Source organism: Zonotrichia albicollis, chromosome 6, assembly GCF_047830755.1.
Source record: "Zonotrichia albicollis isolate bZonAlb1 chromosome 6, bZonAlb1.hap1, whole genome shotgun sequence".
Taxonomy (NCBI): Eukaryota; Metazoa; Chordata; class Aves; order Passeriformes; family Passerellidae; genus Zonotrichia; species Zonotrichia albicollis.
In genome coordinates, this window is record NC_133824.1 from 22,958,493 (window position 1) to 22,980,219 (window position 21,727).

Genomic DNA, 21,727 nt, shown 5'->3' on the forward strand with positions numbered 1-21,727 from the left:
AGGAGCTTAATACCTGTCCAGACGTAACCTTAGGAAGTTCTAAAAACTCATTTAAAGAAGATTTTAATATTGGAAAATTCATGTTTAAATTCACGTTTAAAAAGATACAAAATCTATATCTTCCATTATTAAAATTTCAAATTCAAATACTTTGTTTATGCATTATACACTTCTTCACGATGTTTTCTTATGAAAGGTTTTATAAGATATATCCTTTATATGCTATTTTGGAAAACAAAAAATATTTAAATATTAAAAACATTTACTAAAATGGTTACTTGTTCTGGTATATTTGATATATACTGCAGAATGGAAATGTTACCAAAAGTCAGAAATTTCTTGCAAGACAAAACCAGAGTGTTAAATACTGATATTCAGATGAAATGCATAGTTGGTAATAGGAAGGCAAAATCTGGCAAAGGAAAAATAAAAATATGGCTGCCATGTATACTACCAATTCCCCCATAGGTGTTTGTAGATTAGAGACAGAACACAGCTGCAAAGGACAAGTGAGAGATCCTGTAGCAGAGGTAGACCTATTCATTACTGTTACCTTACTCCTGTGGTAATTTTTAAAAGTAAAACTACTTATTTTACACTATAAGGGAAAATAATGCTGTTTAATTAAAATGCTCTCTGGGGGTTAAAAAAAAGAAGGCAAATCAAAAACACCAGTGAGAAATTCTCCTTAATGTTTAAATTGCTGACCAGTGTTACTGGTTACATTATATTTGAAGAGATATGAATTTTTCCTTGGGCATGCTGACTGTACCATAGCACCAGAAAATCTGGCATCTGTTTATGGACAATTGCAACATGAGATTTTTAACTGGGTTACTGAAGCAATTTTCAATTGACACACTTTTCTGAATTCAGGTGATGGCAGTTCCAGGATATGCAGACCAGTTGCAATGTAAGAGACATTTCTCCAAAAAAACAAAGATACAAAGCTCATTAATTTTAATCTTTGAAGGATTATGCACAATATGATACTATTATGATCATTAAAGTGTATGTTTGAATGGAACAAAGTTTAATAAACCGACTTCCTGCTTTCTCAAGAAAAATGGATATAAAGAGATGATAAAACCCCACCCTCCTCTGAGTGGGAAGATTCATACAGTAATAATCTAACAACATTTCTTCCTGAAAATAAAACAAATTCCACATAAGCTTCTGAAGCAAAATATTGTTCCTGAATTTTTCTGTAAAATAATACAAAGACAAAACAAAGTATAATTGCATAGCCATTATACTAGGTTTGTAGACTCAAAAATATTTCAGGCATTTTCAACAAATGTCAGAAAGTCTTGCTTAAATAATTCTGCACAACAGAGGACAATGTATTACATGAGAAGAGTATTGGTAAGATAGGCATGTATTTTTTGCAACAGAATAGGTTGAGACAGCTCACATATTATTAGAGTGGTACTATCCAGACAAAAAATTCTCTAGGAGAATTTTTTTAATGCAAATTTTTTGTCCACGTTTCCATGAAACTTTACTGCCTCCTTTTCATTACTCCAAATAGTATGTAATATTCTGTTCACTTTGTTATTATTTTGAAAAACAGAACAGTTCTTCAACCTTGATGTTCTTTTAAATGGTTAAGCAGCACCACAAGCCTCAAAAAGGATTAAATTAAATAAGCATTTCAGGATTCACTCTACCTATAAAAAAGTTTGAGCTTTAACAAGGAAACTGAAATATCCTCAGCTGTTCCTAAATTCTGTTTATATTCTAGGCAGATTATAAAAGTATGACAGGTTTTTTGTCTAATTATAATATACAACAGAAGTGTGCTGTTCTTGAGACTCTCTGAAAAGAATAATTTAACCAGCTTTATTATCACAAAATGAAGAACTGATGAGAGGTAAGTTGTCTACAAGTTTTAAAAACATAAATTTAAAACACTTTTGTTTTACACATTTTGTTTTGCACTTAGAGAGAATGAAAAGAGATATAGTGACTTTATAACTGTATTCATTTCAGTAAAGGGGCATATATTTCACATGGAGTAACAAAAATTCCTACCTTGATGGCCTGACTGTAAGGTCCTATGCTGGCAGGTGCCCAGTGGGAAATGCTCTGTACATGCATGACCAGCTTTTCACCATGTACTACATCATCTGTTGCCATGTCATACTTATGTGCAAGGCAGTCAATGCAAAACAGCACTCCATCAGGTAACAGTGTTTCCACACATACTCTGAAAACACAAGATAATTATTTTTTTCCAAACAGAACTTTGCTTGAACCAACTTCCAACATTTATTTTCCACTTTTGTTTTATGTCTGGACATTATCTCAGGAAATTTTGCCTGGATCATATAGCATAGGAATAACCTGCTAGCATTAACACTGCTATCCCCTCAAGGACACTGCTGGCTCACAGACAGCTTCTTGTCCACCAGGACTCCCAGGTCCGTCTTTGCAGAACTGCTTCTCAGCACTTCAGTCTCCAGCCTGCAGTGCATGCAAGTGCATTCCTTCCCAGGTGCAGGACCCTGCATTTGACTTTGCTGAATTTCACAAAGTTATTCTCTGCTCATCTCTTCAAGCTGTCAAGGTCCTTCTGCAGGGCTGCACAGCTCTCTAGGGTATTGACCACCCCTCCCAGCTTGGTGTCACCAGTGACCTTGCTGAAGAGGGATCTGCACCTTTATTCAAGGCACTGATGAATAAATTAAACAATACTGGGCCCAATATTGAACCTTGGGGCACACTATTAATGACAGGTCTTCAACTAAACCCTGTGCCACTGATTACGACCCTCTGGGATCCCCATTCAGGCAGTTCTCAATCCACCTCTCTGTCCACTCATCCAGGCCCCACTTGCTGAGTTTGCCCATGAGGCTTCCAAGAGACAGCGTCAAAGTTTTCCAAAAAGGAGCAGCAGGGTATAGTTCCTTTATAACCTTCTCACAAGTTATTTGTAATACTAGCATATTTTTTCTGCTATACTTTAAGTTGCCTGACAGATACATACATATGACAGGACTCAAAATCTACTTAAGCATTCATTTATAAAGTTCATTTCTGTTTCCTCTAAGGAAGACTGAGTGCCTTGATGAACAGACAGACGTGTGTTGCATGTGGCCAGTTAAAAAGTGGGGGGGGTGAGGTCTGTGTGGGGAAATCAACATTTCAAAGCCTGAAAAATAATTATATTTGCAGTCCATGCATAGAAAAGTCATTTAGCTCCCAGCAGGAATCCAACAAAAAATTACTTGTTCTCTTTACATATCATGTAACAGCCTTATAAAATTCTTCCCATCTTGCTTATTTCTTCCAAGAAAACTATTTTTCTCCTCACCTACCACATGTAAATATAGTAGTTTTTCCTCATTACCATCATCATAAGCATGGATGAATGGCTTTTCTGCTTGGGCTGGTAAATTTTCAAGACAATTTTGCAAATTGATTGCAGATCCACACCCGAGTCAGTGCTTCCAGCATACCGCTTGTGAGAACTTCCACAACCAGGCCTCTGTACATAATGCAATGATGCAACCATGCAAACTGCTGTATAATTTTTCTTCAGGACAAAATGCAAGATAGACAAATATGCAACATAAGCGCAGTGCTGTGGAAAGGGACCTGAGGACCCTGGTCTGTGGCAAGCTGAACATGAGTCAGCAGTGCCCTGGCAGCCAAGAGGGCCAAGCATGTCCTGGGCATGCATCACAGCCAGGCAAGGGAGGGGACTGTCCCCTCTGCTCTGCCCTGGAGCAGGCTCACCTCCAGTGCTGGGAGCAGTTTTGGATGCCATAGTAAGATATATAGGGTTAGAGAGCATCCAAAGGAAGGCAGCAAAGATGGTGAAGGACCTTGATGGGCAGCCATATGAGGAATAGCTGAGGTCACTTGGTCTGCTCAGACTGGAGGAGATTCAAGGGAGAGCTTACTGCAGTTACATTCCTCATGAGGGGAAGAGGAGGGGCAGGCACCGATCTCTGCTCTGCGGTGACAATGACAGGACTGAGGGAATGGTGTGAAGCTGTGTCAGGAAGGTTTAGGCTGTATCCAGCCTTAGGGAAAGGTTCTTCATCCAGAGGGTGGTTGGGCACTGGAGCAGGCTACTCAGGGAAGTGGTCACAGCACCAACCAGACAGAGCTCAAGAAGCTTTTGGAAAACGCTCTCAGGCACACAGTGTGTGATTCTTAACGTGTCGTCTGCAGGATCATGAGCTAGACTTTGACGATCCTGGTGGGTCTCTTTCTATTCAAGATATTCTATGATGCTTTGAAAACTGTTTGATCCATAAAAATAAAATTAAAAAGCCATTTTCCTGCAACTTTCTAGTCTTCCTACCTTTTTAATTTATTGATGGAAGGCTATGTCACCGGATATGCAAATATGGAGGCCTAAAACATGCAGGCATAAGAAATGAAAGTTAAATTGTGAGAACTTGAGTACTATAAAGAGAACCTACAACATGTAGGAGTAGAGACTAATTTTGTGTAGTTTGCAGCTGGGATTAGATCTCTCCTCTGAAGGCACACACAGCCAAGCCTCCCATTTCTCTCTGATTTAATAATCCTGGCCTACAGTCAGCATCTTGCAGAAGCCTCTCTCTGCTTGTTTTGGGTCTGACACACAGGCAGTGTAGTGGAATGTGAAGATTATCTTAACAATGTCTTTGAACTATTTGTCTTGCTATACTTAAAATTCACAAGCCTCTATTACACTTCATATTCTGCAATAAGAGTATAAAATATAGGATTTTTCATTAGAAAATTGCTGAAAAGTGGGTTTTAAAAATATGAAGAAGACAAAAGGTATGACCAAACAGTTGACCCTGCTTTTAGTAGAGGATTAGACTATATGACCTCCAGAGGTCCCTTGCAACCTGTATTAACCTATGATTCAAGTGAAATTTCTCAAGTTACATCAGTTCTGCATTCTCAGCATATTATCTCAGAAGCATAAAAAATTACTGTAAAAATTACAAATCACTGTAAAAAGAAATAATCCATTTCAACAAAAGGAATAAAAAATAGAAACAGAAAATTAGTTTTAACACACATCTTTAAAAAAAAAAATTCATGGGCTAGGTGTTTTTTATGAAATTTCCAATGGAAAACAAACCCATCACACCCAAATAACACAGAAATCACATAGTACACACCTAGACCACCAAGCAGTTTCATTATGTCAGACATAGACTTGGATGCAACATAGAAGATTTTGCACAACACATATTGAAAAAAACCATGCTTTGTGTATCTATGAATTAAAGTGTTAGCATCAGTGTAATTTCTTTTCATACTTGAATTCTTACTGAACATGGAAGTGCAGCTAAGCTATCCATCTAGTGTGATTATCTGAGGGAAACACAAGATATTAAGAACAACCAGATTGGATTGAGCAAAAAGATCCATCTAATCCAGTATTTGTCTGCAACCAGAGCCAAGTGCATGTAGGCAGGGGAAGAAAAGAAACAGACTAAATATAGTTTTGAAATAACTGTCAGTATCTCATGATGCAAATCTCATGCAACTGCTCAGATAATAATTTTGTCAAATGCTTTAGTATTTAACAAAATAAGTAGAACAACGTGAGTAATATTTGTCACAAAGACCTAGAAGGTTCCAGACCTCATCACTTTTAGGAAGACTTAATATTGGTAGTATGGTTCCAGTAATGCTTTTGACACTTTCTCCTGTAATGCACTCATAGAGAAATTGTTGATGTATGGCCTGGATCAGCACAGTGAGCTAGACTGAAAACCGGCTGAACAGCCAGGCCCAGTGGGTGGGATCAGTGACACAAAGTCTCACAAGTGAACAACCAGGAGTCTATACTGGACCCACTCCTGTTCAATATCTTCATTCATAACTGGCATGATGAGGCAGTGTATCCTTGGCAAGTTTCTATCCACATGGATGTGGACAGGATGAAGAAACAGGCACACAGGAACTTGATGAAGTTTGGCAAAGAGAAGCTGCAAGTCCTACACCTGAGGGTGGAACAAACCCAAGGTCCAGGATATTCTGTGGGCCCACTGGCTCAAAAGCAGCATTACAGAGAAGGACTGGAGGTTCCTGATGAACACCAACTTGAACATGAGCCAACAACATGCCCTTGTGACAAAGAGGTTTGATGACATCCTGGGTTGCAGCAAACCTTTGATGATATCCTGGGTTTTACTTAAACTTCAGAGAAGCACTGCCAACAGGTCAAGGGATGCAAACAGAAAAGAAAAGCAAATAAAATCCCACCAATACAAACATTTGTCAGTTCAATCAAATCAAAAAAGAACTAAGACTTGCAAACCATACATTATCCTTCTCTAAGTCCAGATTGGGGGGGGGGGGCATTTGTAAACCTTATGGTATATATTAAAGCAAGATTTTCTAACCCTAGTGGTTTTAACATGAGCAGCTGTGATGTTAATACTCCAAAAGGCAGCAAAAGTCTTCTTCTGTGAGACACAAACATTTGGCAAAATGCTTCACAAATATGGCAACAATAATTCAGTCTATTACAGTGCATCATAAATATACTACAGCAGTAGTCTAATCCTACCTTGCTGGTGGACACAAATCAAATTCTGTCACATAAACTGAGTTTATAACACTGAAATCTTTCATGCTCTTCACATATAGATGAACCAAAATAATGTCCTTCCGTTTCAATCCCTCTGAAGTCAAATTAGCTGCAGGATAAAAAAAATAGCTGTTAAAGACAGAATATTGTAAATGCATTTAGAAAGACAGCATAGGCATCCTGGTTTTGTTCAGAAAAATCAACTGGTGATAACCTAACTGTTGTCTAAACATGACTGAAGATTTTGAAATATACTACCTTTCCCTATTTAATACTTCTTTCTTTCATTATATTCTTTCCCATGTCAGTTTTCCAAATACACAGAAGTAGACTACAAAATAAATTTTATCCACTCTGAGCAGTGGTGAATTCTTGTCCCATGAAAACACATCATGTATTCATGCATGTAGATATGTTACAGCCTGAATTACTTGTATCCATAAATCTGATTGTCTTGGCGGGGCTTGGGGTAGGGTGTTCATTCTGTGACAGCTAGTAATCTAAAAAGAACTTTGAACCACAAAAATACAGAACTGGAAGGGACAATAGCCATCTTCAAGAAAAAGATCAAATATTTATATGCCATTCCAGAGGGATGGCAAGTCTAAGCTGCTGTTTTCAAAAACTCTCACTGCGATAATAACCTCTGCATAAACAAAGAATTATAAATGGCAAGACAGACAACAGGAAACAGAAGTGGCCACAGGAGAAATGAAGGAAAGATGAGAGCAGAGGAAAGCTCAAGCAGGCAGATAAAGAAGAGACACTGAGAAATCAAGATCATCTGAATGTGTATGCATAGAATACTCCAGACATAGTGCTCAGAGAGAATGTATTACTCTCATATAGTCAACCACATAACCAGATATGTCATCAGCTCTGCAGTGTCCCTTTTGTAGCTCATGAGCAATAGAAACTAAATGAAAACAAAATCTTCTCTGAATATAGAACATATATAATATGAAAGTACTCATATATAATAATAGAGTACTCTGTGACCTAATTTAAATAAGCCATGTAAAGTTGTTCTCAGTGTAATTTTGGGCATCTTTCCCTTAAATTTTATAGTGTGCAAATACTGTGCAAAACAAAACTTATGTATTTGTTTTTAAGTTGAGAAGTACAATCTCTGAAGGTTGTCGCCTTAGTGAGAAACAGTTTTTGTGTTAAACTTTTCAGTGCTTTTGAAGACAATTCAGGATTTTGCACACTTTCATTAAGATTAGTTAGGTCATACCAGTACTGAATTCATAATTCCTATCTTTACTTTAAAAATATACATAAAGCCATATATGATGAACTCTTGGGCTCTTCCAACAATTTCTGTTTTCAGGGACAGGACCTGAAAAGGTTTCCCTGCATTCCCATTGCATCTGTCCTGGATATACAAGGAAACCTTGCAGACTTTCTGTTGAATTTCAAGCCATTCATGGTTTCTAATAATTTACAGAATATGATCAGGTGAGACTCACCCTTACTTAAGCAGAACTACCTCAAAAGTTTACATTGACTGAAGTACAGCTTTTTGATTGCTTTTGGTTGGTTGGTTTTCTATTTTGTTGGGGTCTTTTTGTTTGTTTTTTATTAAGGGGTTATTCAGAAACCTTAGCTGACAGCCACAAAACACAGTATCCAAACTGTCTACAGGAAGCAGCATTTAAGAACTTTAGCAAGTTTTAATGTAATAAAAATCCACAGTTTCCTTCAGCTTATGAAACTTTGCCATGGTACAACTACATCAGAGCTGCTTTATATTATATAAAGCAAAGCAATCTTTGTCAGCTTCTAATCACATCTAAAAAAAGTTTAACAAGAGAGTTTAAGAAAACAAATGTATAAACAGCAATTCACTGCATTCCCTCCCATTCTTGGCTTCATAGAATTCCATCCATTCTACAGAACGTTTCATAGCATCTAGTAAGAAATTTCCACTTCCAAATCTTTTTGTCAGCACACATTCACTTTAGAGGTGGTTAAATCAGTTAGCCCAGCAAAGAGTCTAAAAGTACTGTGCTTATTCCAGTCTCACTACAGCGAAGCTGAACTGCTGTACAGATTCAAAATATATGTTCAGAAAAAGCCTTGTGCACATTTGCAGATTAAGTTCTCAGAAACAAATTGTTTTGTTTGTCATGACAGAACTATAATTCATTCAGTTTCCACATTCACTTCTAAAAGGAGAATAAATAAAAGAAATTTAAAAACTGAAATCTTCTGCAAAGGATATGCATCTAAACTACTTTTTTTCCTTACCATCAACACAGGTAATGCAAGCAATCTGCTGAAAGCAACAGGCTACTGCACTAGTCAGACACAATGTTTTTTGGCAGATGCTAAGGCAAAATTATGTAATGTTTGTACAAGCTAACTTCCATTCGAATATAATGAGGAAAAAAAAAGACTGCAAAACCCTCTTGCTTCACTTTATAGATGATATGCAGATTTACACTAAAATCTATTGTCTTTTTCCGTAAAAGTCTGATCATCTCCACCTTGCTAATTTCCAAAAAATCAAATACTAGCTTAATAACCTTCTACCAAGTATAACTTTGCTTCTTAAAAAAAATTCTAGGGCTTCTTTACCATCCTATATTCAATCATGAATACTCAACTGGACATGCAAAAATATAAGATATATTAGAACAATATCTCATGCAAATTCTATGAGTTTACCCATTTAGATACTAAAAATTATTTCCATTTTTGTGAAAGAAAAGAAGCCTGTATAAACATACTTTACAACATACTTTCATTAAACTTTATAATGAAAAAAATACAAAACAAAACCATGAACATTTTATGTCAGAAAAAACCATCATCACTATAAATCAGAATCTTCTAAGGAACCTGGATTTCATGATTCCCAAGACAGCAATTTTGCCTTTACATTAGGAATATAAATGAGATCTACTGCTACTGACCTAATCCTAGATGCCAAAATATATATCAGCTCTCTAGAAAACTTAATTTAAAATTATGGAAGCTACAAACATGTTTTAGCAAGTAGACAGTATCTATAGCACACATACATACACACACTATATATTTCAAGAATGCTATAAAATGAGCAAGTTCTGTGTAAATACAGTTTTTACAATGATATGAACACTACTTTGGCTTTCCAGGGCCTTCAAAGTCAGTCAAATTAGGATGTGTTAAATATTAAAGCTGGCAGTCTTGATATCAAAGGTTCCAATCAACTGCAAAATGAGATGGCATGCCAACAACTACAACCTATAAAGTTATAAAATCACATGAAAATACAGATTCTTCCTTAAGATAATATTAAAAACACAATCAGTGACAGCAGATAATGTATTAACTGAATAAAGCACCTCTGAGAGTAGAAAATGCTTCCCGTGCTGCATCTTGAGCATTTTTATCCTTTGATGGAAGGAAGTGGGCAGTGATACCCGAAAACCACTGGTAACCACGCAGGGATTTTCCTGAATTTTGAAGTGTCTTAGCTATGGGAAATGAAGAAAAGAACTATGATTATAACAACGAAAGGTTTCAGATTAACCAAGGATACATTTTAAATTGTTTAAAGAAGAACTTCAACAGAACAGAAACCAACAAACTGTAAAAGCATCTTCAAAAATATTTACAAACAGATATAAAAGTAAGGATTCTAGGAGCAAAGCTCCCAAATCCTTCTCCAACACTACCTTCACAAAATATGCATGCAAGTAGCACGTTAGCTGAGAACTTCAGGACTTTTTCCCCTCCTTTCCATTTTTGCTGATCTTTCACAATTTCTCAACCTGTTTGGTTACAGACTTGGCACAAGATGTGACACTGAAAAGCTAAAATTTTTGAAAGTATTCAAGTGGCATAAAAACAGATTTTCAAAGTTGTATGCCAAATTTTTCTGGAAGTTAGGTGCTTGACCTGGTTCTGATGATCTTTGCAAATGCATAGCATGTTTAGACATTTTTAAAGCCCACCAGTTACTTCTCCATATTCAAGAAATACCAAAGATCTAAATAATATTCAATACCCAAATACTGTTAGCTGTGAAACTTAGTTTTCAGGAAGTTTACCCATTTATGTAGGTAGTGTAACAGAAATGTTGTGGCATTCCAGAAGGAGGAGAAGGAAGGGAAGACGGAGAGAAGGAAATAAAAAAATAATGTGTTATGCTCCTGTAAACTAATATGAAATGCTTCACTACTATAGATCTATTTCTTATTATCAGAAAAATGCATTCTAGTAGGATCTCTCTTTTCAGACTAATTACTACAGGTTGAGCACATTTTTTCCAGGAGTGTTTGTATAGTAATTAAGATATTTCACCTGCACGAAACAATCTTTTTATCTCATTTTTTTAAAAAAACTGTGCAAAACTCACTGAAATCCAAAGACTTCTGTTTCAAACTCTTCCAGATGACTGGAATATTTTTCCGTGGTTCATACTCTTCTGATGAAGGAAAAATATCATCATCCACACAGCTCATCTCACAAGAACAGCTACTGACCACAAAATTACCCAAGGATTCTTCCTGCTTGAGACAAACAGTATAAAATAAGCAAGTAAACACCATGCCAACAGTATGAAATCAGCACATTTTATCATTAAAATACATGTTTAAGTTATAAAAAATACTACAGTTCAACAGATACATATCTTAGAACAATTCACAAAATAATAGCATTAGGATTTCCCATTGTTTTGCAGGACTGGCAAAACATAATGTACTCCTGTTCATATACCAAATGGAAGACAGAGGCAGACTTAGTAACTGAGGACAGTAGATATGAAAAATTATGAGACCCAGGAATAAAGACAGAAAGAATACTATTATGAAGAAATTGTATCCCACAATTATGTAGAGGACAACTATGTTTTCAAAAAAATAGTAAAACTAAGTGAACAGAGGAACAAAAGCACAAAAGTAAGCATTTTATAATTAACATTGTATTAATTACTTGAAATAGAGCAAAAGACTAACAAGAAAGTTTTAAAACTTTTTGGAACAATGAATGAAGGCAGAGTATGTTAAAAATAAATCTCTCTCTATTATCTCACAAAGATTATCCTTTCCATCAAACACTTTGATATGAGTTGAGATAACAGAAAAATGCATTTCCCAAGATCTATACATCCAAGTAATTTCTTGACAAGGAAGAAAAATCATTCTTCCCAAATGCTTTCTCAGGACCAGGAAGTAAAAACTACCCACTGCAATACCTTTTAAAGCAAAATACACAGGCAGAGTGCTTACTGACCAGTCTTTAACAAGTCAGTGCTCATTACATTTTCAACATGCCACATAATTACAGCATACATTTTTTGTGGGAGTTTTTTGTTTGCTTTTTAATTTTGGAGCAATCAGAACCCTTACTCTCTCCCATCTGATTTTCCAATGAGTCTAATGTGAAGAGCACATTGATTTTTGGACAACTAGCTTAGGTAATATCACTTGTCTATCTAAAAGCAGTATGAATTATGACAGAATTTACAAAGAAACCCTAATCAAACACCACTGCATGCTGCAATGCCAGATTCTATAAATTAAATTTCTTCCCAAAGATCTCATATTTCATGTAGTGTCTAAACTATGCATTTTACTGCAGGCATCTTAAATACTAAATTCACAAAAATTATAATAAATCCAGATAAGGCAAGATAAAAAGCTGACGAAACATGAAACCTTTGATATCCTTAATAGTGAAACTTCTGAATATTCCTTTAGCTGATAAATTTGTGTTCCATGCAAAATGTCATTAAAAAAGAATATTAACATTATTGTTAAATATTTTTCATTGTATTTAATTTTATTGTATTCTTTTCTTTCCTGTGGAAAATAAAACCTAACTTATTGCAACTTTAAATACTTCTCTTCATTTTAATTAAAAAAGTCAGAAAAATAAAGGCAGAAAACTATAGTATGCATGAGAACTCTGTGATAACTCAACACTTACATCAATATTTGACTTCACCAAAGTGAAAAAGGATCCAGTTAAGTTAAGGGAGTGCATTTCGAAAATTTTAAGAAAAGGCTAAATTACAAAAAGATCATTATCTGTGAGAGGAAACTCAGTTCTGCTGACTCTGAATAGAGGTCATAGGTAGTTTTATAAGCACTGTAAATACTAAGTCTATTATCTAAGAGGGGCTGGTGTTCTTTGATTGGACTTCATTTTATTCATTCCTCCAAGACATGAAAGTCAAGGCAATAATCTACTTTACTTGAATCAATTGTACCTCAGAGGTTAAAAGAAGTCAAGAAGATGTAACATAATAGCCAGACAAAAACTGCAATTTAGCACAAACATGACACGCATTCCAACATGACAACGGACAAGCATCCAGCAGCATCTGTGCCATTTCCCACTCATTGAATTACACCTTTGACTACTGCCTTCAGTAGGTGCATCTTGCCATTACCCAGAGGGATGCCTGGGTTACAGAGGCTTGCTCCTAAGTCTTCAGGTATAACTTAAATAAATAAAGAAGCAGGAACACAAATCCATAATTGAAAAAGATCTAAAGATGTTTAAAGCTACAAGAACCAAGGAAATGAAATTATTTCAAAAGTCTCTTATTTTTTTATCTACAAGACACCACTTCATGGAAGTATATAGACTGTATAGCAGCATCACATGCCAGAAGTGCTACCACTTGCTTCTTGCAAATTATTGTTTAAATAAATAAATTATTTTCACTGAGTAATTCATAGTATCCACCATGAAAAAATCAATTTTCATTGCAGCATGGGCATTCTGGGGAGCTCTAATGTAAAACATGCAGAGTTGGCACCTCTTGGTCCTACCCCTGAGTAAGCATGCACAGACATGGTGATGTGAATGATGCCACTACACTGCTGCTTTGGGTTTTGTTTTTACATCACCTGGATTTTAACTTCCCTGTGCCATAAAAATCCATCAGAAGGGAAAAAAAAGTTAACTGGAAAAGAAAAAGTTCCAGTTTCCCAGTTTTTTACTCACTTTTATTAAGCTTTATATAATCACCTTTGAGGAGATCTACAGATACAAGTATCTACAGATACAAGTATCTGCTGTTAAAGATCTGTAACTCCTCTCCATTCCCCAGCCTCAAGAACCAAATTTATATGTTCTGCAAGTGAATACGAAAAGAGCAGCTATTCCATTTTCATGCCACCAGTTAAAATGCTTTCATCTACATTTCCAAACGTGACTTCTGCAAGATGTGCTTCATTAAAAAAAATCATGGGTATGAAGTGAGCCTCACAGACTCCATCACAACTGGTTTGGTATAATGTAGAGAACTCCATGTAGGTTTGTAATTTGTTAATGTTACAAATATCCCAAACTGATGCTAAGTGAAATTTTCATATCATCTACAGTTACCTTTTTCCTAAGTAACTCCATATTTTACAAATAACTTAGTTTCTATCAATATTTCATCACAGAGATAAATAAAATTATACATCTGTGTTTCCACACATACGTAAAAACCTGGACAGTTACAACATTTTTGGAAATTATTGTGAAATATCAGGAATCTCTTATAAGATGCAAAGTATGTTAAAAAATTAGGGATGTCTGTTGATTTCAATGCCTATGATACATCACAATGACTTGTTCAAGGCTCCAAAAATATTGGTAATCAATCACTTCCCACAGTAGCACAGGTGCAGGCTACAGCAGAAGTATTAGGTGTGGAACCTGGCACCCAAGGAACAACAGGCTCAATGCCAGCCTAAGCAGAGCTGCCATATTCTGTTTAGTAGCTAAATTTAAATCCATACAAATGTTGGTCTTCCATTCCTCTCAACAGAGGAAGCAACCTAAGAAGCTAAAACTTATAGACTGCCACAGAGTAACTTTCCCTGAATAATATTCTCACCACTTTAAAAAGAAAAAATCAAACTTGCTATAATGACATTTTAATTAAATCTTACAGAACCTATTTTATCGCATAACATTTTCATGTTACTTCACAGAAGCAATATATTTTCCCATTTGTTACACAGTTTCTCCCGCACCCACTGTACATTGTGATACCAACCTAATTTTGGATCAGAGCCTGCATGCATGCATACACTTAACTATATTCACATAACTCATGTCATTGATGCAAGTGTGCTCAGAATGAAGTTAAGCAAATGCGCAAGTGTTCCAAGATCCAAATTCTCCTGTTGAAAAAGCCTTGGAGCTAGGACTTTGACTGATATAGCTGAAATTCCATGCAGTGGTCTTTTATGAAAACAACAGATTGTCTTTTTAAAAAGCTTACATTCTCTGCTACAGAAACTGGTATAAAAACCTATCACAACACAATTCTAAAACTGATAACTCTCCCACTGAGCAGAAATGAGAATACAGTGGAGCAGAGATCTCACAAGACAAAAGATTATGATAATCTCTTTATTCTTTGTCATGTACCTTAATAACAGAACTTCTTCAAATAATTACAATGACAGAGATCACATGCATCTTGCATTATTTTAAGTACAATATACAAAATCATAGGAAAGAATGCCCCTTAAGCCAAAATACTTTCACATAAAGGATCTTCATTTTGGAAAAAGAACTAAAAGTTATCTTTCCTCAGAGAACTGGACTGAATCTGCAAGCAACTAGAGGAGAAAAGAAAATTCTACATTTATTATCTTAGTTTTGGAAATAAATCAGAGCACAAAAAAAGTTTTTTAGTATTTGTTATCAAGTTTTGAAAACAAAACTACAAGAGTTATCTATATTCTTACAATGCAGAACGGAAACTGCAGGTTGCCTAGGAGAAGTATTTTTCAATGATGCAAAGTATTCAAGTATTCAAAAAATGGTACCCACAATGCCATCCACAAAACATATTTTGAAACTTCAAGCTGCTTCTTATTTTCCCCGACAACACTGACAAAGTCTAATTCTACAGCTAAAATTCTAAATATAGATTAACTAAAATAATTAATGAGGAACTGGCTACAACGTTAAAAGGCTACAATTTTACATCATATAGGATTTAACATTGGATTGCGTGCCTTTAGTACACACAGCATGCAAATATCTCCTGAAAACATTTTCTAAATTTAGAAGTGTACAAGTTACAGAACTCTACAAGTATTTTAAAAATCTTCTTCAAAACGACCTGAACAACAGATCTCCTGCCATTTAACAGGGGCAAACTGCTTGCACTTCTGAAATGTGTTCCAGCTACAAGGTCAAGATCTTTTACAAACAGGAAAACACAGCATCAGTTTATGATAGGTAATATAATGCAATGGTCCATTATAGGAAAAAGGAGCAGCAGGTATGATTCCTGTGTCTCTTATAGGCAAACAGGCTCCTTTCTTCTGCAAAGCATTGAAAGAAAACTACCTGATTCCCTCTAATTCTGGATTATTCAAACTTAAGGGGCTGCAGTTTCCGTGCTGTATTGTTTGATATGTGTGTGCTCCTACTCACTGGAACTCAGAAACAAAGTATTCCTTATTAAATGCAAGAAAGAGCAAATGTGAAACCATGAACAACAGCTAGTATGTTCACTAATGTCATCAGAAGTATGCTCCCACCAGCAGAAGCTCCAACAGATTTAATTTCTGTTTCTGATCTTTACAAAACCAACACAATAAAGTAAAATAATATAGGAGTAAGTAAAATCAAGTTCATCGTGCTGACAAATTAAAAAAAAAAGTTTCACAGTTGTATTTTTCCTAATGGAAAATACTCAGAATTTAATTTTTATTGAGTAGAAGGCAAATACATCCAATTCAAAGATTCTAAAATATGCTTCAGAAATTGCCTCCTGCAAAAAAAAAAAAAAAAATCTACATTTTAAGTGTATGAAGTGACTATCTTGGCAAGGTAAAATATTGATGAAACTAGGTGTCTATATTATAGTGCTGACCTTTTCACACTGAAGTCAAAGAGGCACTTGCAAATTTTGAGCATTAGTGTTTTATACCATTATTTTTTATTCTTAATGTTCTTTTGTTAAATGCCTACAAAAATTGTTTACCATATTTTTAATAGTTTTAATAAAAAAATAGAATATTTATTTCTTTAGCCTTTTCTGCATCTGCACTATTTAGGAAAGAAAAGTGGGTGTGTTTAAAAAAGCTTCAATTATTATGCAAAAAACATCTTGAAGATGCACAGAAATATATTAAACCAGAACAGTGAGTATAATGTTATGTTCCCCTAGGCACAAGGGCTCATTTTGCTGCCAGAAACAATCTAAACCAAATTTCTAGGCAGGCTTTATAGTCAAACATGAAGAGATTTAGCTAAAGAAAATGCATTATAGAGGAGGAAAGACAGCAGAGACCAAGGTGCACTAGCTGTAATTGCATAGTGATTTTAAAAGTAAATTCAAGGAATGTAAAATTAAGACCTGTGGCAAATAACAAAGACAAAATTAATATACAATTCAGTTAAAAATATGTTTATCTCACAGCAGAAATGATAACAGAAGTGATGTCATAATACTTATTAGAATTACACTTCACTGTGGAGTCTATTAATATTTTCTACAAAGTGCTTACAAAAGTGGCTTTACATATTGTTCATAATGGTGTATTATTTTTCCCAATTTTCAGTAATCCCTTGAAAGCCTCAAACTAAAATTAATTCACCTTCTGAAGTAGCTTTTTTCCTGGAGTACTTCATTATTATGGGATTGGCTGTTAAATGCTGAATACTAACTGATACTTAGATTTTTCCACAGGCTTATAGGCACCAAATAGTGAGCAAAAGTACAATACTACAGGCATATCAATCTCAAAGGCATGCCTTTATTATTTTGTAGTTAAATGATGCTAACAGTTATGGTCTGAAAGACTGACTGGTTCTCCATATTTATAACTTCTCAAAAACTTAGCTTATTTTACCATGACATAAAATAATCTATAGCCAAAAGATATTAATGCTTTTGCAAAAATCAGACTACTTTCCTTTTAAATATACATTAGTTTACATACCAAAATTTAGGGCAAGCTGCTGCAAACCTCATCCCTTGCAAAGTGGAAAAGGTTTGTCTACAATGGATTGGAAATACGATTTACTACAACATTGCCTGAAACTGTGAGGCTTTAACCAAATCTAAAACATCTACATAAGAAGGGGAGAAGAGCTGCTGAACAGATAAAAGTAAAATCTTGATTCTTATGTCAAATGTAATGCATTTTAATATGATTTTTCCTCTGATTTATGTAAAGCTTTGTGGTTTTCATTTTCCCTAGCCTGTCACATTGTAGAGATGTATGGTTCATTTTAGCGTCAAGTTTGCCATGAGCAATAAAGTCAGTGCCCCCAAAGAAATATCAATATATTATCAGTCTTCCCCACCATGCCACATTCCTAAATTTTTCTTTATTCAGCCTATTTGGTTTTGTTTCACACAGTTGATATCCTTTTCAAGTCGCCCACACAAATATTTAATGGGTTTTTTTTTTGAAAGAAATCCAAAACTAGAAATTGACAGGATGAAATACAATTTACTTTCCAAGGCGAAATGAGGCCATCATGGAAGAAAAACACTGAAAAACACTGAGGTATTTAATCTGTTTAGTACAATAAAATTACAAAAAAAAAAAAAAAAAAAAAGGAGAGGGAAGAGGGGAAGGCATGAGCTATTGAAAGACATGCAGGAAATGTTGCTTAAGAGACATGAAATTTGAAACACCAATAGAATAATGTTCTGTAACAATTTCTTCACTTCTGTCATCAAAATGCAGAAAGACATAAGAAGAGCACCTTGAGGTTTTGGAATGAAAAATGCCACACAAATATACTGCCTGCATTCATTCCTTGACACAAGTGTGTTTGATCATTCCTAGGGCAAGTTCTGAAATTCAGCTAAATATGTCATTTGAATGTAACACCTACATGAGAATATGATGGTTCAGTCCAAACCATGACAAAGCAACACAACTAGAAAGCATGCATATAGCTTTAAAGGAAAAGAACACTTGCAGCCTACTTGCCTTATTCTCCAGGTGCAGTTTTAAAAAATGAAGGTAGGCTACAGGTGCAAATGCATCAGCCGAATGCATGACCACCTTGGCTGAATCTCTGAAATACAAAATTTTTATCATTAAATAGTATATATATTAGAGACTATATCAAATAGTATATATATAGAGAGAGACAACATTTAGTCACTCTATAACATAAAATGTAATGTAACTTATTGCAAATCTATTAATTTCTTATCAATGTTTTCATATAAATTAAGAAAAAGTAGTTTGTTAATAAAATCATACTGTTGAACGATACATTCCCTACAAGAATTTTCAATTTTCAAAAGGAATAACTATACTTCCTGTGTGAGCTGGCACAGGAGGATCCAGCAACAACCAAAAAAACCACAGAGGAAATGCAAAGATTAAGTTTGTTTTCATTACCTCACCACCTGGGGCCCTTGAAGCAGCATTCAGGCAGGGGCACAAAGGAGGGACACAGGCACTGCAGAGACTTGGTCCATGCTAGAGCATCACCAAACCTGCAGGTCTCGCCTGCACCTCAGGGATTTGCACAGGTGCAATATTCCACTGTGCTCAGATCTTTCCCACAGCCAGGCAGGAATCTCAAGCATGTTTAACAGGGCCCCACAGTCTATCACAGGCCTGTGCTATCTACACACAGATGCTCTACTCATCCAACACACGAGGCCAAAAACAATTACTATGATACATATGTTTTTGACACCCCAGCTGCAAGTCACTTGAGAGTATTTACAACCCTCCTTGCCAATCTTCCACTTTTTTCCCACACTTCCAGACCAATATTAAGAGAATTAGTTAGCTGTAGTATATGAATTATAAACTACACTGTGTTTTAGATTCCAGAGATTAATACATAAAGCAATCTTTAAATGTCATCAACAGGAAATTTTTCAAAAGTCCATTGTTTTGATAATGCTCCAGGGATTAGTTTCTGAAGTATTAACAACATACAGTATTGCATACTGAGAAATTGACTGATCCAGCCATCTTGCATCTGATAGTGAAGACTACTAGACACAACTTTTTAATGCCAAATGTGTTGGTAACAATGTTAAACTTCCTGTGTGCTGATTCAAATTAGTTAATTTTAGTTTTCATTTTTACAGACACAATCTGTCACACTTTGATTCACAAGAGGCAGTATCTGTTATATCCATCTGCACAGTTTTACTACTTATGAAAAAGGTAGCTCTAAGAAACAAACATCAGAAGGTGAGAAACTCAAGGAAAACATAAGAGATATTCAGATGCAGTAAAAGAAAATCTGAAAGTTGTTGAAAGTGAGGCTAAGACACACATAATTTTCCAGAAAACATGGTGCCCTTGGTACCTTCATAGTGTTCAAAGAGATGATATAGATAGATTTCTAGTAATATCACATAAAACCAATGCAAACTCAAAGCAGTTGAAGCTTTGGCCAGATCCCAGTTCCTCAAGAAAAGTGTAAAATTAACAGAAATGCTTGTTCTATAAAATGTGTTTTGGGATTTAACAATAACAAAATGTCACAAAATAATGAGAAATACTTTTAACATAAGAAGATCAATTTTAAGCAAACTTTTAAAGTATTTTGATAAATAGGCCTCAGATTCATTCTTGAGAGTAATTATCAAGATTCTTTATAATTAAAATATTTTTATATTTAAGATATAAGATACTTTACACATAGTTCCTTCAGATTAAAATAATTCTGTTCAAGTGACAATGATGTCTTCTAATTCTAACAGAAATATGTAGAAAAAAATAGGTGGAAAGCAGAATAGTTCTGTTTAGAACCAATTAGTCTCCAATTAAAAAACCTAATCAAGTCCTGAACTTGACAATTCATATCCAGTTTGGAAAATAGAAAAAAAAAAAAAACCCAGCCAACTCAAAGCACATGAAAATCAGAGATTTAAAATGAAAAAAAAAAATCTGTGAGACCCCAATAAATTCTACAAGGCCATTTCACACTAAAAGCCTGAATTTTGAGTAGGAACTTGACTATCTAAGATGATTCATGTTTGATTGTAATGGAAACAGAGGAATTTTGTTAAGGAAATTATCAGAAGACTGAAAAAAATGAAGAACAGTTGAAAAACTGTTTCAATCAGCTATTTGTTTTGAAATCAAAATCATCTGATCTCTCAAGACTTCTTGACGATCTAGAAAGCATCCAATAATTTTAAAACCCTCTGTAACACTTTCTCAGTACAAATGGATCAAGCTAGAACAAAACTGAGAGTACAATTATAATTTTATAATTTTGCTTTTAACTCCAAACCTAGAATTAGAAACCTAAACACAGAGCTAATAGTAAGGTATACAAAGGAAAATGGTATTTCCCTAATATTTCAAATGGGACAACTTACTTTCCAAAAGATCAAACTATTCTGCGCTCCATGAACAAAGAGGCCTTTATCACAAGAGCAGATATTAGATGGTATTCATAGAGATGAGAAACAGATCTTTAAAATTTCAAGAAATATTGATTAATTGTACCTTAAATATCAGCATAAGAAGGACAGGAATCGCTTGGTACATTTCAAACACTGAGAGTAAGAAGCTGACAACAGGACTGTAATAGACTACCTGGGGAAACCAGATAAACCCCAATCAGACTCTAGTTCAATATTTTGTTTGCAAGATTTTGCTTTCACTACTAGATATTGTTTATTTTCAAATATATGTTTCACTCAATCTGTCATGCTTCCTTTCTGAGGTACATTTTTGAATGAAGACAGAGAAGAATGGCAAGAATTCAACTTAACATTCAGAAGCAAAAGTCGTCATACAGTCTTGCATTAAAGAGACTCTCATTTCCCCACAGTAAGTTACATTCAAGGTTGTATTTTGTTTTCTCCTGAGAGAAATTTTATTATTTTGCAAGGATATAATGTAGAAACATATCTTGCCAAGTTTGAGAGGGCAAAAATCATTGACCAGTGAAAACACTTCCTGTTCTTTTAGGTTTATGTGGCAAGGTTTTGGTTGCAGGGGTTAGTGTTTAGAAGTGGTCTCTATGACATGAGACCAAGGATGCTGAGCTCATCAGCAACATTGGTGGTGTCTTGGGGACAACATATTTTAAAACTATGCTGAAACAGGAGTGAGAAAAACATGGTACTGACAGCCCTGCAGACACCTAGGTCCATGAAGAAGGATTGAGTGGAGGTTCTTCAAATACCAGAACAGATTCTACACAGCCTGTGGAAAAGACCTGTGTGTAGAATGTATGTGGTGAAACAGGTTGCTCCCCTGC

The 21,727-nt window shown here is 35.1% G+C and overlaps 1 protein-coding gene across 6 annotated transcripts in view; it reads right to left on the reverse strand.

Moving 5' to 3' along the window:
* The window catches only part of DPH6 (diphthamine biosynthesis 6), a 184,137-nt gene that overhangs the window by 99,104 nt on the left and 63,306 nt on the right, over positions 1-21,727 (reverse strand). For 5 of the 6 annotated variants that reach the window (XM_026793031.2, XM_026793043.2, XM_026793037.2 and 2 more), the window contains 5 exons: positions 18,466-18,553; positions 10,905-11,058; positions 9,889-10,020; positions 6,533-6,662; positions 2,035-2,209 (listed from right to left, as the gene is read on the reverse strand). In XM_026793031.2, the coding sequence (XP_026648832.2) occupies positions 2,035-2,209; positions 6,533-6,662; positions 9,889-10,020; positions 10,905-11,058; positions 18,466-18,553 (679 nt within the window). The remainder of the gene's footprint in view (positions 1-2,034; positions 2,210-6,532; positions 6,663-9,888; positions 10,021-10,904; positions 11,059-18,465; positions 18,554-21,727) is intronic. The other variant, XM_014268415.3, reaches the window with a different exon arrangement.